The sequence below is a fragment of the Sorex araneus genome, chromosome 5 (genome assembly GCF_027595985.1).
Source record: "Sorex araneus isolate mSorAra2 chromosome 5, mSorAra2.pri, whole genome shotgun sequence".
NCBI lineage: Eukaryota > Metazoa > Chordata > Mammalia > Eulipotyphla > Soricidae > Sorex > Sorex araneus.
This window is the reverse complement of record NC_073306.1, coordinates 181,639,820-181,664,839: the sequence shown is the minus strand read 5'-3', so window position 1 is coordinate 181,664,839 and position 25,020 is coordinate 181,639,820. Positions and strand designations below refer to the sequence as shown.

Here is a 25,020-nt window from a genome sequence, read left to right as displayed (position 1 = left end):
TGGCGGGGCTATGGAGGGACATAGCTATGGGGTTTGAACCCTGGGTCAGCTGTGTGAAAGTCCAGTCTCTGTTCCCCCCCCTTTTATTTTTTTCGCTCTTTGGGTCACACTGGGTTGATGCTCAGGGGTTATACTCTTGGCTCTGTACTCAGGAATCACTCCTGGTGGTGCTCAGGGGACCATATGGGTCAGCCGAGTTTAAGGCAAATGCCCTACCTGCTGTACTGTTGCTTTAGTCCCTCTTTCGTTTATTTATTTTTTAAAATCTCTGTCCCTAGATTCATAATTGAATTTATTTGATTCTATTGCTCCCTTTTACAACTGTTAGTGTGTTTCTGTTGTTTAAATGACTACTATATCTTGCTACGTTAAGATATTTCCTATCATTTCATCCTGGAAATCACAGTTCTAGTTTTCCTTTTTTAATCATTTGAAATTTTGGACATCCTTTGTTTTAACTTTTTAAATAAGGAAACATACTGCAATTTGTGCAGCATATTATTTAGAAAACAAAAGTAATTTCCTAAACATTTACACATTTTCAGCATTGTAAGATAATTTTTCATATGTTTCTATTAAATTCTTCTTTATTATTTTTTTTTATACATTAAATTCTTATTTAAAGCAGACTGGATTGATTTTTTTAAAGGACTAATCTGTAGGTTCAGGAAGTACATTAACATTGTCATTTTCAGTCCAGTAGTATCTCTCTTTACATATTGTATGATAAATAGTGTATCTTCAATGCTTTCAATTTGGTCTACTATGTAGTATGAGTACAAATAAATATAATTACTGCTTATTAAAATAGCAATGTATGAATTCCTGACTTAGGCCTTAAATATTAAAGATTTATGAAGAAATTGACTTTGTACAGTACAAATAAAGGCTTTATAACTTTCATCTAAAAGAAATGGGAGGTTGGAGCTTTAGTGCAGCTGGTAGGTTGTTTGCCTTACACACAATTGATGTGGGTTTGATTCCCAGCATCCCTTATAGTCCCCCCAATCCCACTAGATTTCTAAGTGCAGAGCCAGGAGTAAGCCCTGAACACGACCCGGTGTAGTCCAGAAACCAAAGAAAGGGTGGTGGGGTGAAGCTTGAGCATCTGGCAGTGCTTGGGGCTTTTTCTGACTTTTTGCTCAGATAACTATATTGCTATTGGCAGGCTCTGTCTTCATGAAAGTTACATGTGTTGTGTATCTTCAGCCTCTAACTTTATTATTATTATTATTATTATTATTATTATTATTTTGCTTTTTTGGGTCATACCTGGAATTGCACAGGGGTTATTCCTGGTTCATGCACTCAGGAATTACTCCTGGCGTTGCTTGGGGGACCATATGGGATGCTGAGAATCGAACCCTGGTCAAACCGCAAATACCCTACTCACTGTGCTATCACTCCAGCCCTGGCCTCTAACTTTATTTTGGTTTTAATATTTGTGTGGTATCTCTTACTACTGTTTTACATTTTGTATGTGCCTTTATTTCTAGGCAATGTTGGGTCTTGCTTTGATTCAAAATAATCTGCCATTTAGTTACAGGTTTTGGACAGTTTACATTTATTATGATTATTGTACGACTAAATTTATTTTTTCTATTTGTTGTCTTCCTCAACTTCTTTTTTTATTTTTTATTTTTCTACTTTCTTTGAAAACATAATTTATTGAGGTGAATTGACAAAATATTAGCTATATTTTTGTAGCTTTTTGTATATGCAAATGCTGTACAACTATCAGCTTTCATCACTCTAAAGTAATTTCATCACTCATTAAATTTCTCATCTTCTTTCTAGTCCCTGTGGAAGGAATTTGAAATATACTCAGTAATATTGATAGTATTGGTAGTTACCCAGTACTCTTTGTTTTCTTTTTTATTGCTTTCAGTATCATGTGGCCGACCCCGGTTCAATTCCTCCATCCCTCTTGGAGAGCCCAGCAAGCTACCCGTGGCATATTCGATATGTCAAAAATAGAGAAGGAGAGAAGGCAGATGGAATAGAGAAGGGATCACTAAGAAAATGATGGCTGGAGGAAAGTCAGGATGGGAGATGCTTGCCAAAAGTACATAATGGATCAAACCTGATGATGTCTCAGTGTCTGTGTTGGAAGTTTGTGTTCCAAAAGTAGAGAGAGAGTATGGGGAATATTGTCTGCCATGGAGGCAGGGGGAGGGTGGGAGAGGGAGGGTATACCCGGGATATTGGTGGTGGGAAATGTGCACTGGTGGAGGGATGGGTGTTTGATCATTGTGAGATTGTAACCCAAACATGAAAGCTTCTATCTCACAGTGATTCAGTAAAATTAAAAAAAAATAACAAATCTCAATGGAGACATTACTGGTGCCCACTCAAGCAAATCGATGAACAAGGAGATGGCAGTGCTACAGTGCTTTCACTATTTAAAAAAATTTTTTTTTTTATTTTAGTGAATCACCTTGAGATACGGCTACAGACTTACAAACTTTCATGATTTCGTTTCAGTCAGTGTTTGAGTACCCATCCCTCCTCCAGTGCCCACTCTCCACAACCAGTGTTCCCAGTACCCCTCCCCCCACCCCCACCTTACCCACCCCCTGCCTCAGTGACAGGCACATTCCCTCTTACTCTCTGTTCTTTTGGGTGCTGTGGTTTGCAATACAGGTACCAAGCAGCCATCAGGTTTGGTCCATAGTCTACTTTCAGCACTCATCTACTTTCCTGAGCGATCCCATCAGCCATCATTTACTTAGTGCTCCGTTCTCTAGCCCAGCTACCTTTTCCCCCAGCACATGAGATCGGCTTCCATGCCTTAAGCGATGCTCCTGACTCTTACCTCTACTGGCCTATATTCCACAAATGAGTGCAGTTGTTCTATGTCTGTCCCTCTCTTTCTGACTCATTTCACTTAGCTTGATACTTTCCATGTTGATCTACCTATATGCAAATTTCATGGTTTCATTTTTCTAACAGCTGCATAGTATTCCATTGTGTAATGTATCAAAGTTTCTTTAAGCAGTCATCTGTTCTCAGGCACTCTGGTTCTTGCCAGATTCTGGCTATTGTAAATAGTGTTGCCATAAACATACAAGTTCAGATGTCGTTTCTGCTGCCTTTTTTTGCATCTCTGGGAAATATTTCCAAAAGTGGTATTGCTGGGTCAAATGGGAGCTCAGTTTTTTTGAGCTTGTTTTTTGTTTTTTGAGAAACGTCTCTTGTTTTTTGAGAAACGTCCATATTTTTTTCCAAAAAGGCTGGACAGTCCCACCGGCAGTGAAGGCGAGTCCCTATCCGCACACATCCACACCAAGCCAGTTGCTTTTGTTCTTTTGTATTTGTGCCAGTCTCTGGTGTGGGATGATACCTCATTGTTGTTTTGATCTGCATCTCCCTGATGATTAGTGATGAAGAGCATTGTTTCATGTGCCTTTTGGCCATTCGGATTTCTTCTTTGAGAAAGTTTCTGTTCATTTCATTGCCCCGTTTTCTGATGGGATTAAATGTTTCCTTTAGAGTCTACCAGTACCTTGTATATCCTTGATTCACTTAACCCCTTATCAGAAGGGTATTGGGTGAATATCCTTTCCCATTCTGTGTACTGTCTTTGTATTCTGGTCACTGTTTCTTTTGAGGTGCAGAAGCTTCTTAGTTTAAGATAGTCCTATTTGTTTATCTCTGTTTCCACTTGCTTGTCAATGGCGTTTCGTTCTTCAAGATACCTTTACCTTCAATGTCGTAGAGGGTTTTGCCAACCTTTTTTTCAATGTGCCTTGTGGATTCTGGTCTGATGTTGAGGTCTTTTACCCATTTTGATCTTTTGTACATGGTGTTAGGTAGTGGTCTGAGCCCATTTTTTCGCATGTAGCTGTCCAGTTTTGCCAACATCATTTGTTAAAGAGGCTTTCCTTGCTCCACTTCGCATTTCTTGCTCCCTTATCAATACCCAGTACTCTTAAGTTTCCACTTGTTTTGGATTTGAGAATTAGTAGCATTCACTGTATCACGGTATCACTGTCATCCTGTTGCTCATTGATTTGCTTGAGCGGGCACCAGTAACATCTCCATCGTGAGACTTGTTGTTATTGTTTTTGGCATATTGAATACACCACGGGTAGCTTGCCAGGCTTTTCCAAGCCTATCTAATACAATAGGTCTCGTTCCCCTGACCCTGAAAGATCCTCCAGTTGTTGAGAAAGATGAGTAAGGAGAGGCTGCTAAAATCTCAGGGCTGAGGAATAGAGACGTTACTGGTGCCCACTCAAGAAAATCGACGAACAACAGGATGACAGCGAACAACAGGATGACAGCGTCACCAGATCGTTACCAGATCGTCCACTGTAGCACTTGTTTCCCACCATCATTATCTCAGCCCCATCCCCGCCCCCATCCCCAACTGTTTTGCTTTCATTGTTTTGTATTTTGGACCACAGCTGGCTTTCTCAGAGTAGCATTCACATTAGCATTTGATTTTAAATCATAAAATGAGGATGAAATCACACATTTGAATGAATAATTTAAAGAAAAATACCTCAGACATACTGTGGACAATGGAACAGTGCAACACACTTGAAAGCTTCTTAATTAAATTTTAGTGAAGGAGGAATCCTGAATAGTTCCTAGTGAGCAAACATGGATAAAATTATTATTTTTTTTAGCTAAAAAATTTAAATTTTAAATTAAATTATCAAGTCATCATGGTTTATTTACAAAGTTTTACATAGCACTTTTAGGCATACAGTGTTCCAACACCAATCCATTACCAGTTCTGTTTTCTTCCTCCAATGTTCTCTAGTTTCATCTCATCCCCCTCCCTGCCTCCTTAACACAAATTTTGAAGTTTGGTTGGTTCTCCTACTTGAACAATGTTGTTTCTATGGTTTATGTCTATATTTCTTACCATTGTGCCCAAGGCCCCGTATCGTTTCCTGTTACCTCACATTTGCTTCTTCCTACTCAATTTCTTTCCTTCTCTTTCTCATTTTTTAATCTAGTGTTAAGAGTAACCTAAATATCCTATCCTCATCTCCCCAATACTATGCATTTCCTTTTACTGTTATTCTATATATCACAGATAAGTAAAATCTGGAATTTATCCTTTTGTCTTACTTCACTAAACCTCCAGTTCCATCCAGGTTGTAGTCAGTTGGCATGGTTGCATCATTCCTTGCAACTGCATAGTATTCCATTGTGCTTATTACCACGCTTTATTATCCGCTCCGTCATTGAACGCCTAGGTTGATTCTATATCCTAGCTGTTGTGCTAAGTCCTGCAATGAATAGTGGTATGCATTATGTCTTTTTGAATGAATGTTTTTGTGTCTTGGGGTAGATAACCAAGAAGTAGAATTGCTGGGTCATATGGCAGCTCTTCTGTTAACTCTTCTGAGAAACCTTCATAATGTTTCCATAGGGATTGAACTAGGCAAAATTTCTACCAGCAGTAGATGAAGGTTCCTTTTTTCCCTATATCCCAATCATCATTGATTATTCCCATATTTTGAGAAGTATCATTCTCACTGGTATGAGATGATAGCTCATTGTCATTTTGATTGGATTTCTCTGATAATAAGTAATGATAAGCAGTTTTTCTTTTATTCTTTTGTTTTTGCTTTGGAGGCAGTGCTAGGGCTCACTGCTGGCTCTGCACTCTGGAATTATTCCTGATGGTGCTCAGGGAACTTTATGAGGGATGCCAGGGATTGAATCTGGGTCAGCTTAATGCATGGAAAGTGCCCTACTGCTATACTATTGCTCTGGCCCCTGTCCCATTTATTTTTGTTTCTGTTGCCTTTGCCAGTGGAATTACATCATTGAAAACACCTTTGAAGTTCAAATCTTAGAGCATCCTACCTATATTTTCCTCAATGTATTTTAATGGATTCTGATTTGATATCAAGGTCTTTAATCCACTTTGAATCGATTTTCATGTGAGGTGTTAGATTTGGATCCAACTTCATTTATCACGTAAGGTGTTACACAGATTTCGGCCCAACTTCAGTTTTTACATGTGTCAATCCAGTTCTCTCAGCACCGTTTGTTGAAAAGACTGTCTTTGCTCCACTTCATGTTCCTAGCTCCTTTTGTCAAAAATTAGTTGATCATAGATCTGGGGATTTTGTCTTTGAGTACTTGATTTTAACCCATTGGTCAGAGAGAGTATGCTTGTTCTAGTGTCATACTGTTTTGATCACTACAACTGTAGTTTCAAGTTAGGTAATAAGGTACCACCCAGTATCCTTATTTTTCAGTATGACTTTGGCTTTTCAAGGTGTTTCAAAATGTTTTCTTTTGACAACTTATTTTTGATCTAAGACAGAAAAATCAGGACATTATTTTTTTTAGAATGCTTTCAAATTTGCTTTATTTCTATAAATATACTGTATAAGGGCTTTCATGTGGTTAATTATGCTTTAGTTCTCAATCTTTTATTCATTTTCATACACTCTTATTAAGGAGGTCTTTAGGAAAATAACTTTGTCTGGGAGTCCCACCTAGTGATTCTCAGCCAACTGAGCCAGCAGTTCAGTGGAAGGGCTTGAAAATGTGCTACTTGAACCATATGGTGCCGGAACTATCCATGCTGTTATTCTAGTCATGCTTGGGAGCCTTCAGGGCTGTACCCATCGATGCTTGGGGGACCAAGTAGTGCTAGGGATCAAATGGACTGGCCACCTGCTAAGTATATATATATACCTTCACCCTGTATTAATCCTTACAACCCTAAAACTAATTTTTTCATTGGGGCCACCCACACAAGTGCTGGGGTGGGAACCGGGGGGTTTCTGATGATACAGGCCTGAAGTTTCTGTGCCTGAGCTTCATAGTTCTAGGAGATTGATGTGTTTTCCCACTTGAGCTTTCTCCTTTACAGCAATTTGTATACATTTGAATTACAGGTTATTTCAAGTTTCTAAATTCTTCATATTTATAATACGATGAAACATTATGCTCCAAAATGTAAAACTCTAATGATATGCAATGAAATTATAGACACCAATAAATAAGTGAAGAAATATTGCTCAGCTGCTATTAGCAGGATCTAATATATTTTGAGATTTTTAGTGTTTTTTTTTGAAGTATGAGTGATATATAAAAAGCTGTACATGTTTAAAGATGAATTTGAAGATAAATATGCAATTGTGAAACTGAGATATAATTGACATGAAGCATTGTTGCAAGCTTAAGGTAAAAGCCTAATATGATATATATATATGTATATATATAGTAAAACTTATATAGTCTCTTATAATCTTTACAACTATGCTGTGGTAAATATGACAACATCTAATAACTAAACAGTGCTTAATATGCCAAGGATGGAGTTATTGTATGTATCAGTTAATTACTCATAAATTGTTGACACTTATGTTACTCCTGTTTTAAAGTTTAGAGAACTATGTTCAGAACTAATCTGTTTGAGGTTCCAAGTTTATAGAACTAAGACTTTACTTTAACCTTTCAAGCTTAAAGCTCTAAACCTCATGCTTTCTGTCCCCACCATTCTGTAGAAATACAAAATTAAACTTTCAAATTTCTATAATTTAATTTTCTACTTTAAAGAGATTTGGGATGAATTTAAAAGATCAGTTTTTCAGAGGTTGGGAAATTCAGACCCATAAAGTGTAATTTTTTTTTTTTTTTTTTGCTTTTTGGGTCACACCCGGCGATGCACAGGGGTTACTCCTGGCTCATGCACCCAGGAATGACTCCTGGCGGTGGTCAGGGGACCATAAGGGATGCTGGATATCGAACCCGGGTTGGCCGCATTCAAGGCAAACTCCCTACCTGCTCTGCTATCACTCCAGCCCCCCATAAAGTGTAATTTTAACCTAAGTTTATCCAGCTGATTTTTAGGTGATAGCAATAGCACAGTGCGTAGGGCGTTTGCCTTGCACTCTACCAACCCGGGTTCGATTGCTCCGCACGGCAGAGCTTAGCAAGCTACCTGTGGCGTATTGGATGTGCCAAAAAGCAGTAACAACAAGTCTCACAATGGAGGCTTGTGCCTGCTCGAACAAATCAATGAGCAATGGGATGACAGTGACAGTGACAATATTATCTAAGCATTTTTTGTTTTTGTGCCACATCCAGTGGTGCTTAGGACTTACTCCTAGCTCTGCACTCAGGAATCACTCCTAGTGGAGCTCTGGGGACCATATGGGGTGCTGGGGATGGAACCTTGATTTGCCGCATGGAAGACAAGTGCCCTACCTGCTGTACTATCTTTCTGGCTCTATCTTAAAAAAAAAAAAGTTTTTTTATAGAAAATTTTGTAAACCTTCAGTTTTTAACCAGATCTATCATTCTACTTATATTTTTACCTGTTTAATTTTTAAATAAATTTGCATTATTTGGACACACAGGCTCAAATCAAGGAAGGAGACTGTAAAGCAGGTAAAGAGGATACGGGGATGCAAACAAAAAGTACATTTTAATCACAAGCTACTAAACTTCCATTGAACAGTTGATATATTGGTTTAGCTTTTATGTTTTACTTTTATAAAAATAAAGATCAGCGTACCTTTCTTTGAAAAATCATTTTTCATGTTCTTATTCCCTAGAAAATAAATGCATAGGTTTCTAGAATTTTTTTCAAGTATTACATTATTCGTAAGGTGAATTCATTTGACTTGAAGAAATTAGAATGTCTTGTAATGAGTTAATGCTACCTAAGAGCATCAGGGCGGGACTCTTACTGAAGGAAGAAGGAGGAATTGACTTGCTATGTCAAACTTTGTTTAGCTAGTGCTTTCTTGCTTTAAAAAAATAGAATTAGGGGCTGGAGCGATAGCACAGCGGGCTGGACGTTTGCTTTGCATGTGGCCGACCCGGGTTCGATCCCCAGCATCCCATATGGTCCCCTGAGCATTGCCAGGGGTAATTCTTGAGTGCAGAGCCAGGAGTAACCCTTATGCATTGCCAGGTGTGACCCCAAAAGCAAAAAAAAAAATAGAATTAACCTTCATAAAATTTTATTTTAATTGCTTTGGAAAAACATATGTAAAACATTTCTCTAAACCATGGCCTGGGAATGTAGCTCAATGGTACTACATGTTTTACATACACATATACACACACATATTTAAAACCTTGGGTTTAATCCTTAGCATGTACCTTTGAACATGATGTCTTGAAACCAAAAAATATCTTTATTGCTGTTTATTTTAGAATAGGCTTGAGGGCCCAGACAGTAGCATAGTGGGTAGGGTGCCTTGCTCTGCACAGCTGACCTGGGTTAGATCCCTGGAACACCAGATGGTCTTCTGAGCCCACCAAGAGTGATAGCTGAATGCAGATCCAGGACCAAGGCCTCCAACACTGTTCACTGTGGCTCAAACCATGCACTCCCTCCCCCGCCCCCGGCAAAAAAAATAATTGGTTTGAAACTTAGAATAAATTATAAGTATCATAAGTCATTACATAATTTTATATAAGAAATTTGGGGAGGGATAAAAAATTACTAAACTGTGGTCATGAAAGAGGAAGCTCAACAAAAGGTGTAAACTTTGATCCTTAAATGTGGAGAGATGGCACTAGGACTTTTAAAGATGTATTAAAATCCTTCAAAAGCATATTTGCCAAGAGCTGCTGACATTCAGTTCTCTCTGAATTTTTAGAACATAGTATCTTTGATATAGGGGTAATAGATTTTTTTTTTCATTCATCCTGTGTTTAGACTATTAGCTAATGGAATGAGATTTTAAGTTTAGATAATTGTATTTCTCAATTTTAGAATGATTTTTTTTTACAATTTTAGAGTGCACTTCTCTTAGGAAATCCTTAATCTTTTTACTCATATTGTCCATCTATTTTATTGAATACTTTAAATTATTCAATATTTTATTTTTATTGAGTACAGTTAATTTAATGTCCTGTCAGGTGATAGCAGTATCTGGATTATCTGTACGTCTGTCTGTAGGTTTATTTTTTTTAATTAGTCACATTTTCTTGCAGTTTAGTAAAATCTGCCACAGTCCAGGGTCTGTCTACCTTTTGTTTTTCAGGTAGATTGTGGGATGGACTGTATTGTTATGATCCGACCTTGGGTTGATCTGAGGTGCGTGAGTTGACTTGTAGATATGATAAGATTTAGTATCCCTCTGGTTTTCAAGTTGCTTAAGCATGCCCCTTATAGACTTTTGATTGAGCCGAGAAAGTTCTTTGTTTCTTCTACTCTAAGAGTTATACCCTTAGGGTGTTCTGAATTTTGCTTAACTTTCATCTCTTATAGGTTCAGGTGTAATTCTGTAGTTTTAAAAAATCCTGGATAGGGGCTGGAGTGATAGCACAGCGGGGAGGGCGTTTGCCTTGCACACGGCTGACCCCGGTTCAATTCCCAGCTCCCATATGGTCCCCTGAGCACCGCCAGGAGTGATTCCTGAGTGCAGAGTCAGGAGTAATCCCTGAGCATCACCAGGAGTGACCCAAAAAGAAAAAAAAATTAAAAAATCCTGGATAGTAAGTAATATTTTTGGCTATATTTTAGTGAAACATAGTAAAAATATTGTCACTTGTCATCCCATTGATCTTTGATTTGCTTGAGTGGGCGCCAGTAACGTCTCCAGTAAAAATATTTCTGACATTAATTTTTCTCATCTGTAGTTTTTCTCATCTTCTGTAGTCAGTTGAAACAGTGTTTTGAGATACCAGTATTTTATGAGATCTTCCCAGGGATTAGTGGATAACCCTGCTAAAAGTGTGTACGACTTTTTATATTTGTAACTTTTTGCCTTTTAGTTTTTAGAGTAGTGAGAGAACCAGGGGCCGGAGCAATAATAGTACAGTGGGGTAGGTGGCTGCCTTGCATGCGGCTGACCTGAGTTCAGTTCCCAACATCCCATCCTACAATGTCCCCCAAGCACCGCCAGGAATAATTCCTGAGTGCAGAGCCAGGAGTAACCCCTGAGCATCACCGGATGTAATCTAAAAACAAAAACAGAAATTTAAGAACATTAACTTGATGTCATAAAATTTTTATGAGATTATATTCAAGTTTAATCTTATTTAAGATTAGTGCCTAAATTACTGCTCAGTACTGATATATTTTTTTTTTGTTTGCTTTTTGGGTCACACCTGGCAATGCACAGGGGTTTACTCCTGGCTCTGCACTCAGGAATTACCCCGGCTGTGCTCAGGGGACCATATGGGATGCTGGGATTTGAACCCGGGTCGGCCACGTGCAAGGCAAATGCCCTACCCGCTGTGCTATCTCTCCAGCCCCTGAGATTATTTTTAAGACATGAAATTTATTGTTGTTCAGTTCAATTGCTCTAAGAATACTTCAGATATTTTATTCTAGCTTATTCAAAAGGTAATGTTCATATACAGGTTTTTTAACTACTTTTAAAAATCTTTCATGGAATCTGATCATATCCTCATTTATCTTTTTGGTCAATCCAGATATTTCATGTACCAGAATATTTAGGTATATACTATTTAATTTTATGTACAGGACTGCAATAATGATTTTTATTAATCCAGAGTAGAGATAAATCAAGTAAATCAAATGACTTTCTTTTAAAATAATTATTTAAAAAATTATATGGTTTCCTTCTGATTACTTTAAACTGACATTTTTGTTATACTTATCTTAGCAATTTCAAATTTGCACACAATGGAAAAGATAAGTATATTTCTTGAAAAATACTTCAAAGTTGAAAATATAAGATTATAAACACTCTTGAAATATTATTCTAGTTCAGCTCAATAGGAGTGGAAGATTAAAGGTCCTGAACAATTGAAATTGAACTTTGATATTCTGTGATGTAATAAATTGCATAAATTTCAATTTTTTAAATGAAAGTAGCTGAATATTTCTAAGTAGTGATTAGTGAGCTATTCTGTTTATACAGTTTGTTAAAGTATCTTAATATTCTGAGTACTGAAAGTGGCTTTTCTTTGGGAAAAATTCAGAAAGAAAAATTTTACAGCTTCTAATTTTAACATTTTTCCTTTGGTCTTAAACACTTAACAATTCCTGAGCTCTCCATTGATTTTATTAACATCTTGTAGAAAACCACTTCTTTGTAAAACCACTTTTTAAATTGGGTATGAATTAATGAATCTCGGTAATGAGTATTATTAAGTAATAGTAGTAATTAAATAGGGAAGTAATACACTCATGATTTTCTAAGTGATTTCTTGCTGTCCTGAGAGGCTTATTTATATCAAATGGCACATAATTTGTTTTTACAGGATGACAATTTATTCTTTAGAACATTATATTTAGAAAAACTTTAAAAATGTTTTGTAATAAACCAAATTTGAATTTTCATAAACTCTAATTTGCAGTTGTGATGACTTATTATTTCAAGGTATTTCAGGCCTCTTGCCCTCAATAAAACCTCATTAGATATTTTCCTAGATTTTAGATACTTACTTGGAAGATGATAAAGGTAAGCCATACCAGATATTGCTAATTAGCTGCTCTGTTAGATTTTTGGCTTGTATCCAGAATTTTATCAAAGTTTTTAAAGAATCAAAGGTAGTAGAAATAGAAGACAAAATTTCTATCCCTCTATGTTACTGCTACTTGCCAGTCAAGTTAGGTCTATTTATTGTCTTCCTTGAAATTTTAATATGTACACCTTTAGCACTACTGAAAAACTGTTTGAGCTAGGAGAAAATAAATAAGCCAGGAAGGTGTTAACAAAGAAATGTGTGGGGGAAAGTTCAAATGAGCTCCATGATGAGGGAGGTGAGTGCGAGCCCTGAAGCTGGGAGCGGTCTTCTCCCCACCAGGTTATGTGACATGGTGTCGTTCTCCGGAAAACCTGTTCTGATTGCACGGTGGTCACGGTCTTTTTAATTGGGGACAAGAATCCACGATAAAATTAGATTGCTTGTTGATCATCTTATGCGGAAGGACTGAGGGTTCATTGCTAAAGAACCACTAACCTGTCCTCTCGCCCCAGGGTGTGAGCACTGAAAAGGATTAAGGCCCACCGTAGGGAAGCTTGACTGAAGCCTGCACTGCCCTTTCCCCTGTTCTTGTAGTTAAATAGAAGATTTTTAGTTCCCATGACTATCAATCTGGCTCTTTTCACAAGCACCCAGTTCTTTTAAAAGCACTTATTTTCAGAAATCCACTGGTCTAGAACAATGAGGATTTTTAGTTGGTATCTTTATAAATAGGACCTGTACATATATGTTACTGATGTATATTTGTTTGTTTTACTTATGTTGGATTTGGTGGTCAATGAAAAAAATTGAAAGTTATAGAAAGATTCATATACATACACGTGTGTATATATATGTATAAAAGGGTGGGTCTGCTTATCCATTAGTGTGGAAGTTGGCAATTTGAATTTTATATTTATTAGGGAAATAGCTGGCATCCCTGTGGACATTACTCTAACTTTTATTTCTGACTGCAATTACAAAGGGCTTTCTTTCTATGTTTAAAGGCTTTTAAATTGCCTTTTTAAATGCTGAAGTGTCATGTGTTTTTTCAGTATCTGCCAGATAGGTATTGTATTTTATCCTGAAAATATATTTTGATTTTGTTAACTAAAAATAATTGAATTGTATTAAACATTTTTAGTAGTTAAGTTATGGTTTTTTTCCCCATTAAATTTGAGCTTTTGTTGTTACTAACAAATAATTTGTGGCACAGTTTCTTTTCTTTCTTTCTTTTTTTTTAACGACTGCTAGAATCTATATACTTGTCACCTTAGTGTGCTAGAAATGTTCCACTCAGATCAAGAGTTCCTTTCTGGTTTTGTATGTTCTCACCTGCTCCTCACTGTAAATCATTGAGATGTCAAGTACAATGATTAATTAAGCTGCACGTGCAAGTGCTTTTTTTTTTCCACCTGTCAAACAGGAAAGAAGTCTTATAGCAAGATTAGTTAGTGTTAATTCACAGCTTTTACTCCAGGCTGTCAAGTGTGTAGAAATATTTTATATTTTTATGTTTATTTAAAATATGGCATACCAGGATCTGTTTGGAATTCTTAAATATTTTAAGACACAATTATTATAGTAAATCATTAAACTTATAATTAGAGGCGAGTAAATTCAGCATTCCTCCATAAGTATTTTGGAATTTAATGTTTAGACTTTCAATTACCTTTTATTCAAATACTAATAATTTAAGTCTATAAATTGTGTGATATATATAATTATAAATATATGCATCAATGTAATACATCCTATGAGCCCCATTCATAATGAGATCTATTTCCATTGTGACATTAACTGTGGAATGAAATAATGAGGGAGGTTACTGTACATTTTTTTGAGTAATATTTATGCAATGTAACATTAAGGTTTAATTTTTAGTTAGTATAAAACAACAGACATGGAGAGCTTTTTTTCCCCTACCCTCGTTCTTTTACCTCTCCCTCTTTTTAAACTGTCAATAAAAGTAAAACCTCAAATTGTATAGTAATCTTAATCTATTATTAAAAGGTCCTAGAAAGGAAGATTACAAGGTAGATTCAGGTTTTGAATCGGTTTTGCCATTGGTTTAGCAGCGGGTGGGCAGGCAGATGCCTGCTCAGAGTAGAACCTATTGCCATTTTTCACCATTGATAGAGTAGCCTTTCAGAGTCAATGAGCTCTGTCAATGTGAGCTTGTCAAGGCTACAACTTCATAGACCTGAGAGGCGGTTTGAGAGGTCAGCCCTTTTCAGGTTCGCTGTGATGCAAATGAACTTTAATGCTTAAACAACTATTGGAATTTTTATGTCTGCTCCTTGTTCTTTTTTCTTCACAAAGTCATTGACGAGACATTCAGTGCTTTTTAAATTGGGAGTTGCATTGTGCTAAAGACCTAGTACAGATTTACGGAGGGCTGAAAGCAGTTAGATCATGTTCTTTTCATGGTGCGATTAGAATCAAATCGATTTCCCTACAGCCTTCAGCATTCAGATGGCAATTTTAACAAAGCTTGGGGGCTAGACAAGGGACAAAACGACTGAACTGAATGTTAATTACACTCTGCAGCCTTATTTTCTTTTGATTTGGGGCTGACTGGCAACTAAATTAACAAAAAGTGTGACCATAACTGCTGCCCTATTTTCATTTAAAAGGAGAGCTGCCTCTAAAAGGCTATCTTTACAAAGAAACAAGTGAGGTCTGCTGATCATTGTTAACAAGGGCACTTTTTTTTTCCTTTAAAATTCTTGCCCCCCCCCCAACAAAAACTGTTCAAAAAGTAATGTAATAAATTAGTCATTGGTGTATTCTTACCCAGAGAGGTAGTTGGTTTCTCACTTTTATGACATAATTTTAGAAAATCTAAGACAATAGTAATTTATTAGTTATGAGTTATAATTGGCATGTATGTAATTGTATGTCTGTAGCATGTTCCACGTGCTAAAAGGTAGTAGGTTATAGATTTCATGAGCCATGTTAAATATTAACATCAAATTATTCAAAGCCAGCTTGATTCTAACACTGTTTTACCCACCTCATCTTTGCTTGACATTCACAGTTACATATTTGACCATTAGTACTTACTTACTTGGACTGCATTAATAGCACTACATGCTTTTTTCGTTCCCTTGCAAGGAAGCTGCAGCTGCACCAAGTTGCAGTTGATTCTTAGAGAACACTGTCTTTTTTGCACCTGCAGCTGTGTCAGTCTCATCCTAGCACCTGGCACCATGAATTATCCTCTCCTTTATTTATATTCCAAACAAACATTTCATCTTACGTGGTATATGGTATATACTACGATAAACAAGATCTTAAATGTGAATTTCTCAGTTGATTCCTGTAACAATAGTACTGAATTGAGAGCTTGATTTTGACTGTCAGATGGTACTTTTGTGCTGCTGACTTAAACATTTTCCCTCTTTGAAAATTTTTATCTGTGGAATAACAAACTTTTAACTGTGAGCATTATTTTTCAAGTATGGTGTAGGCATTATCTTAAAATATGACATAAAAGTCAATTTGATTTGATAATTTACTGAACTTTTTTCCACTTACTAATTGTAATTATTTCCATTTTGAATTTCCCCTCAAGAATTTTTCCTTTTGTATTTTGGTTACTAAAATTTAAATAACCTTAAAAATCATACTAATTTTTATTACTTTAATGTTACAGAATTTTGGAAAAATGGGTATTGAACTTTACATGATTTGTTTGATAGCATTAACTTGGGGCTTGAATGATGATTTAAAATTAGAAGATTGTGTTAAACAACTTCAAGAAGATACCTTTACTAAGAAACTAAAGCAAGTCTCTAAAAAACTGTTTCTGTTCAGATTACTGTTTAGCATTAAATGTTGCTAGTGTTGTAGACTAGCCATCCTATACTCAGTCACTGTCTTATACCTCTCTGCTTTTCACACAGAAAGCAGCTGCAAAACCAAGTTTTTCTAAAACCAGTCAAGAGTAAACTTTTTCTCATTTGTCTTCTAGACACGAAGATCGATTGAGAAGTTATTAGAATGGGAAAACAATAGGTTATACCACAAGGTGAGTACCACAGGGAGCAGCTTCGTACTGTTGGAGTCTGAATTGCACAGTATGGAAACAGATGCTTTTGTTGAACTAAAAATATGAAAGGTGGACAAATGGGTTAGTCTGTGCACTGCAATAAAATAGAGCTCATTTTTCTTCTTTTGCTCTCTTACTTGTCTAGCTGTGCTTGCACTGGAGACTGAGCAAAAGGAAATGTGAAACGAATAACATGATGGAATATGTAAGTTAAAGGGCTGTTTTGTGAGTTTCTCTATTAAATGATCATTTATTTTGCTTCTGATCTTATTCTTTTCATGATTATTAATCAGCAAAGGTGTCAGGAGCTTAATCTCCTGAGCGCAAGGATTTTCTACGGTTCACAGATGCATGGTTTCATGCGCAGGACTGATTTATAAAGTTATGAATGACTTGAAAACAAGGCTTCACTGTGTTCTGAAAAATAATAAATTAATTGCCAAGATAAAATAGCCTGAACGTGTGTTGATGGAGTGTGAAATTTTAGATGCTGTATAAAGAATAACCACAACTTTGGTTACGCAGCAAGTCAGATATGGCTTTTTTTATATAATGCTAATCAAGTTTCCAAGTAGGGAAGAAAACCTTTCAACCAAGCCATTGGAGCTTAAGAAACCTTTAGCCTTTATAGATTTTAACTGCCCATACCTCAGTAGCCTTTAAAGAATCTTTCAAAGTGTTATTACAATATTGTCTTATAAAAATTAAGTAGGAAATGAAATGTTGCTCATTCTGTGTTTCCTTAAAAGATGTAATTTGGGCTATGTACACAGTGATTTTTAGAACTTACACAGTGTAGATTTTAACTTAATAATTCCAATTTTTCTTCTGAGAAGCCCAGAATATTGTAAAAAACCCACAAATTTTTATTGATTCTCCCTTGAACTTGGGTGTTTTATTTTTAGTATAGATAGAGTACAACATTTAAAATCTAAGAGAGTATTTATTGTTAAAATTAAAGTAATAGCCTTTGTAAAGTACCTGGTGCATCATTTTTGATAAATATTTTTCTATTCTTTTATATAGCCATTGTAGATAGTATACGTATGTATGTATATATGTATGTATGCATGTATGAAAAATTGGTTAAAACAGTGCTGAAATAGTTGGAAATTATCATAAAATCATTTTTCTGTGTAAGATTTTCTCTTTATTTCATTATCCAGTTAAATCCTATTCTAGCCTGGAACATAAAAGGCATTAAAAAAAAATTTTTTTTTCATAGAATAGCTCTATTCAGTGAGCCAAATAATGTAGATTTTATCATTATATCAAACATGTTAATTTATGATGATGAGAAAAATACGTGGTACATTAAATAACTTTTTAAAAGCACATTCAAATAACTTATTTTGAGATTGACTTGTGAAAATATAAGTCTTGTAGTTTCATCACATGTAGTAAGAGAGCTTGTGTGTTTTGGGGGCAGGGATAAATGGGAGATGTAAAATATTTTGTGAAAAGCATTTGCCATATTCATTAAACCCAAAATGAAAGTTATTTGCAATGTTATTGTTTTCTGATAGAACCGTATAAAAACTATTCATAATATATACTCGTTGTATTCATGTCTATTCTTTCATTAACTAAAAATAAATTTACTAAACTTCTAAAGTATCTTAGACTATGTCCTTTGTTTGCAAAATTGTTTAAATTTTTCATGGATTTTGGATAATTAAGCAACTCTACAAAGTCATTACAAATAGTAGGAAAAAAGAAAACATTTTAAATTGCTAAAAATTTATTTTAAATGTTTTTTCTCCAAAGATGTGTATATATATATATATATATATTTATGACAATTAAATTGGCATAAAAAGCCAACAAAAAGTGTTACAGGTGTTGTTTATTGAATGCTGACTTATAAGTAGTTTAAATACTCTATCACCAAAATTTAGAGCTACTAAAAATCATTCATTTTGTGTAATCCCTGTATTTTATAGATAAGGAATCTGAGAAATGAGAATCTTAACTCAAAGATGCCCAATGGAAGCTAGTGATTATTTTGTAGGCAAATAACAGGTCAGGAAAAGGGCAAAGATGGCACATATGGCTGAGTGCAGGGTAAAGTAAAAGAATATTTTATTTGTTTTTTCATCTTGGTGGGGGAATCCTAGTGTTGGGGCCTCCATACTGGCACCTGGCAGTAATGGAGAGGTCATGTGGTGCCAGGGATTGAACAGAGGTCTTCCCTAGCTCCCTGGCCTGAGTGGAATGTTTTTGAGCTAGGTACAGAAGTAACTTCTTAGTGAGACTGATCAAAAGAGAGGAAAACTAAAGAGTGAAAATAAAGATTTCTGGCCTAGCTGGCTAAGCATAGAAGTGCTCTAACCACAGAGATCATAAATAGACATTTTCTGAAAAAGCATGAACGCCTTCATTAAACTTGGAAATTATTCTAAGTAATTTCTGTTCTATAGATTGTAATTGATTTTATTGCACCTCAGGGCTGAAAATAAAAATTAGCTTTGGTCAACTTTTAAGTTTCTGTGTTACTGTGTTTTGTTTTTGTTAGTTTTCTTTAGCTTCTATTCAGAAGCCCTCTGGAACAAATTTTTACTTTTGATTTTTATTTAGGAAAAAAGGATTTTTTGTGTTTTGGAAGGGGATGCTCCAGGGTTGTGCTGGAAATCACCCAGGGTAGCAGGCTGGAAGGCTCCACAGTGCCAAGGACCAGATCCAGGGTCCTAGATGTGCTGGGCCTAGGCTGCAGGCCTTTGAGCTGTCTCCCTGGCATAAGAACTTATGTGTAAGGGAGAGAAATAAAGGACCAGTATCCGTTATCTAGAAATCACACCTCCTGGGACAGTAATCTGAGAGCAACTTTACAACCTTAAAGACACATGAAATTGGGTTGGATAAAAGGGAGGAAGTCTGAGTAAATAAATATTGGGTCAGTGGCATCCACATAGTACAGTAGAAAGTTCTTTGTTCAAATGTTGACTTCCCACTTTGAGAAATTTTACATGTAATTCTTAGAGCATCAGTCTTAAAAGGGAATGATATGTGTACATGCCACAGAAAAGTTGTTGAGATGAAATAAGTGTATATATTATGAAACATCTGATACGTTATTTCTGAATGCTAGCTCCTTTTTCTCATTCATGCATGCATGTGTTCTATGTGTTAAAGGCACTGTCAGATTGTTTTGAAACATGAAATATAAACTGAAGTGCTTTTAACTTAAAAATGTATTGTCTTTTTAAAGGTTTTTTTTTTTTTTTCCCCCTGCAGGTCATCCTCATAGAATTTTTACCAAAGACACCAATCTTTCGACCAGATTAGCAGTTAACTTTATTTCTAGAGACTTTCCAGTATGTTGTCTTTCCAATGGTGCCTTGCTCGGTGCTCTCCTGGTGGTGACATAACATTGGTTCTACAGAATTGTGTGGTGTTTTTCCCTGTTTTGTTTTGTTTTCTTTTTGTTTTGTTTTTTGTTTTTGTTTGTTTTTTAAATAACCGCATGTTCTAAGTGTGCATTTTTGTCAAACTTTGCAACAGTTATTTCATACAGATGTTTAATACTTAAGTTATTGTGCTCTTTTCTGTTATGTATCTGATTTTCAAGCATTACTTTTTGTATTATCAAAAAAATACATTTGAACTTAGCATTAAAAAGTGGCCAGCCTTTTTTATTTTATCACCTAGTATGCAGTCTACTTACTAATTTCATAACACAGAAAAAAAACTTAAAATTGTCTTAAATAAATTTGATTTATCAGTGAAAATAAGAGAGAAAAAATAACCGTATAAGACTCTACCTACCTACCTATCTGGCAAGCACACTCTTTGTATTTTCTTTTAAAATCTAGCAGTCATTATTTTAATACAGTAAATTTTGTTTTGACTTTTGGAACCTAACATATCCTTTCTTACACAATTCCTAATGCTCTGTTTACAGCAGATGTATGTGTAACCATATTATGAAGACCGATCAGAAAGTGTTAAAAGTCAGTCTTCAGAGGTAGTGAGGCAGGATTAAATTATTTTTATTAGACTAAACAAAACAATGAATAGTATGCATGCATTTAATGGTTACTAGAGCTCAGGATCCACAAATACAGTAATGTCACAATCTGTATATTTTTGATCAAGATGATATTAATAATGGCCTTATTGGGTTACTTTCTATTGTTCATCAAACCCATGTATACAAAAGTCTGAAATGATTCCTTTTTAAAAATTCTAAGGAAAATATTTCTCCCAACCTAACTCAATTGTGGAATGAATATGTGTTTCTGAATACATCATCTTTAAGGATTGAAGGGCATATTTAGTACTGTTTTTATTAACTAATTTGCTTTTAGTTCAGTTATGTATACTTTTTTATTGAAAATGTGGCGTATAAGTGAATCAGGATCAGTTTTGTTTCTTTTGTACACATATGTATGTATGTACATTAACAACGTACATACGTTTCTTTTTTCTCTTTTTGGTTGTACATATCTTCATACATTTTTAAACTTTAAAATTTTTAAAGTGGCCTGTGTATAAGATTTGTTTTTATAAACCTGAAATTATACCAGTTATAAACCTGAAATTATATCAGTTTTAATGTGTGTCAAGAACATGTTCTATACTACTGTGGTATCGAGCAATAATGTGAATAACTTTTGAAATCATATGAACTATGCTTAATGATTTGTATTAAGAATTGGTACCACTATACCAACCTTTTCTCCCCTTGTACTAAACCTTTTAAATGCCAGTTTCAATAATTTATATAATCTGTATTTAAGAAAAAGATATTTCTTTGTACTTCTCAAAAGTACTGTAATTCATTATAAATTTGAACAGCTTAATGCCATTTCTCTTATCCTATAATGGACATTAGGGACAATTTTAAAAGTAGGTTTCTTGTGAGAGGTCTGAGAATTATTTATGTTCCATTGCCCCCATCTCCAAACATTTAGCAACTTGAATTTATATGACCTTTTTTTATGACATGCTCAAAGTACAAAGTATTTAAGCAGTTCTGACTTTATTTACCTTTTGTCTAGGGTTTGACATATCACCGTAAAGTAGTATGATTAAACATGTAATGTTATTCAAAAGCTCTAGTATTCTCTTGTGGTTTCAGTGTGAAAATTTTCTGTATGGAGAATTCTCAAGTCTGCCTTTAAGTTTAGAAAAAGCAGGAAGATACGACTGTGTAGACTATGTAGCACAGTGTTCCCCAGCTAAAATTTTATGTTTTGTAGAGCACCACTGTTGATCAGCCTTATAGACAAAATTATGATATCATTTTTCCTGTTATCAGTCTTCTACAAATAAAAATTTTAAGTGATTTCTGTAAAAAATGCTTAATCGTAGGATAATTTGTATAGCTGATAGTATTAAGTGTAGGATTTGAGTTTTTTTCTTAATTTTATTGAGAGGTACGTTGGTTATTTTAAAATTCCTAATTATACACCTATATTTCTTATGTATAGAACTTCACCCTAAACCAGTAATGCTGGAGCAGTTAGCTTTCTAGGCTTGGATTTTTATTAGTAGTCCCTGTTTCATGACTGAATTCTCAGGTTTATTCTTTCTTGAGTCATGAATTTATAGGTGCCCAGGTTACTGGATATTAGAAATCTCAGAGATCCCCATGTAAAGTAAAATTAGTACAAAGGAAGTATTTTAAGTTATAATTTCTCAACTCCTGTTTTTTTAAATTTAAAAATAGTGAGATATGAACTGTAGGTACCTCTTTTTTTGTTTGCTTTTGGGCCACACCTGACAGTCCTCAGGGATTACCCCTGGGCACCATATGGGATGCCAGGGATCAAACTTGGGTTAGTTGCATGCAAAGCATTTGCCATAACCGCTGTACTATTAACTCCAGCCTAAAACTATAGGTATCTTTAAAAAATTAGCCAAGGAAAAGTATTATTAGAAGAAAATTAATACACTGAATTTATATGAACCGAGTGAATTATATATTTGTTTATATATTACAGGGGTTTTACAATCAGTACATTGTTCTTCTGTGGAAACATTATTTTTGATTGTCCTTTGCAATGTCTGTTTTATTTTAATATATGACTTTGTTATGTAAAACCCAAAACCTAACGACTGGTATAAATAAGTGGCTCACTTGAATTAAGGTGTTTTTCCCTCTCACACAAAAGGATCACTTTATCATATAAAATGGTTCCCAGGTTCTTTATTAAGACTATTCAGTGGCTAGCGTTACTTACTATAGTTGAGTCACTATTTTTTCATTCACATCTCTTGCATTTTCAAAACCAAGAAATATTCAAACCATAAATAATAGTAAGCATTGATTTCCTGAAAAATGAATTTCCTAATTGAATAATTTTTGTACAGTACTTATGATTATTTCTTTATATGGGTAGAGACAGGCCACAGGAATGCAATTTGAACGATATTCCGTATAAATAATTTGGTTGTAAAAGAATATTAAATAATAATATAGTTGGCCCCAAGTTGCATGAGTTCAAACTACATTAGTTCTATATAAAATTATGTATGTAGATGTTCAACTTTTATGTGTTCTGCATTACAATTATAACCCTCGGATGTTTGCTGTGTTTTGGCTCAGCTGTTGGACAGCAGCACTAAACCAAAAGTACAATGTGTTTAAAATTTTTATTTCCAGGCTCGAACCTTGGGCCCTCTTCCTTTCCTGGCCTACTGAAGCACTCTAGTTCCTTTTGCTGCCCACTTGATGTCCACAGTCTTGACCACCCCACAGAGTTTCTGAACTTGTCTGTCTTCTGCAAAACTCCCCAAAAGAAGGTTTATTCTTCTGTATTCTTAGCTAGGTGTTAGAAGACCAATTAAAGTCCCTCAGTCTTATAAATGATGAATAACTGACATTCTCTCTTTTTTTAAATTGAATCACCATGAGATATAATTACAAAGCTTTCATGTTTGCGTTTCAGTCATACAATGATCCCATCTCTCCACCAGTGCACATTCTCTACCACCAATGTCCCCAGTATACCCCCCTTCCACCCCTCCCCCTGCCTCTATGACAGACAGTTTCCCCCATACTTTCTGCTTTTGGGCATCATGGTTTGCAGTATAGATACTGAGAGACTATCACCTTTGGTCCTTTATCTACTTTTAGCACACATCGCCCATCCCAAACGATCCCTCCATCATTGACTTAGTGATCCCTTCTCTATTCCAGCTGTCTTCTCCCCCAGCTCATGAGACAGGCTTTCAACTATGAAGCAGTATTCCTGGCCCTTGTGTCTACTGTCCTTGGGTGTCAGTCTCATTTTATATTCCACAAATGAGTGCATTCATTCTAAGTCTGTCCCTCTTTTTCAGACTCATTTTACTAAGCATGATACTCTCCATGACCATTCACTTATAATCATATTTTCATGACTTTTTCTTTCCTAACAGCTGCATAGTGTTCCATTGTGTAGATGTACCAAAGTTTCTTTAACCAGTTGTCTGTTTTCGGGCTCTCAGGTTGTTTACAGATTCTAGCTATTGTGAACAGTGCTGTGATGAACATACAGGTACAGACATCATTTCTGCTGTAATAGCTGAAATTCTCAGTCCAGGGCTGAGGGATGTGGCTCATTGTTACTTGCACATGCTTTTCGTGCACGCGTAAGTCTCTGGGTTTGATCCTCACACATCCTACACACACCACACAAAAACACATTTTAAAAAAAGAGTTTCTTATATTTACAGTCGGCACAGTGGTACAACTGGTATTTTCCTTTTGAACAGATCCTGTTAATCCAGACTTTAAAGGGAGTGAGGAAAAGATTGTTATATAAGGAGCTTCTCAGACCACCATTTCTGAAGAAAGTTTATGTCTAGTATTAGAATGGAAAGAATAGGTTCCTGGCTAATCCTCAACTGGGGTAATATTCCATAGTTTGTTTTTAAATAACCTTTAATTGTTGCTTTGTTTAAAAAAACGATTGGTGGTGGGTGGCAGGGTGTGTGTGTTGGAGGCTGGGGGTCTACACCTACCAGTGCTCAGTGCTTCCTCCTGGCTCTGTGCTGAGGGGTCAGTCTGGGTGGTGCTTGATGACCACTTGTGCTGGGATTGAACCCAGGTTGTCTGCAAGCAAAATGACACTTTAATTCCTGTATTTTCTCTCTACCCTAAATATCCTTTTTAAAGGAAGTATAGTTGTGTAATTTTCCATTAATATGATAGCCAAGTTTAAATTGTTTTTCGGAGCAGCATATTTTGTAGAATTTGATATTTGAAGATTTTTTTTTGTACTCCCATAAATATTTTAGCAATTTAACTTTTCTAAATACTTCTTTTTTTGCTTTTTTTTTTTTTTTGGAGGGGGTGGCGTCACACCAGGCAATGCACAGGGGTTACTCTTGGCTCACGCACTCAGGAATCACTCCTGGCGGTGCTCAGGAGACCATATAAGATGCTGGGAATGGAACTTGGGTCAGCCTCGTGCAAGGCAAACGCCCTACCTTCTGTGCTATATAGCTCCAGCCCCTTCTAAATACTATTAATATTATTATTCACTCACCCCCCACACACATACTAAATTGAACTTACAGGGTTTGTTTATATCCTTAATAGCTATAATTATGAGCAGAAAACCAGAATACTAATTCTGAATGAATTTTTTAGACCATTT

The 25,020-nt window shown here is 35.6% G+C and overlaps 1 protein-coding gene across 1 annotated transcript in view; it reads left to right on the top strand.

Moving 5' to 3' along the window:
* CHIC2 (cysteine rich hydrophobic domain 2) overlaps positions 1-22,595 on the top strand; it is a 47,160-nt gene extending 24,565 nt beyond the window's left edge. The window contains exons 4-6 of the mRNA XM_055138056.1: positions 16,355-16,411; positions 16,578-16,637; positions 19,667-22,595. Of these exons, the coding sequence (XP_054994031.1) occupies positions 16,355-16,411; positions 16,578-16,637; positions 19,667-19,717 (168 nt within the window). The 3' untranslated portion in view covers positions 19,718-22,595. The remainder of the gene's footprint in view (positions 1-16,354; positions 16,412-16,577; positions 16,638-19,666) is intronic.
* The last annotated feature ends 2,425 nt before the right edge of the window (positions 22,596-25,020 follow it).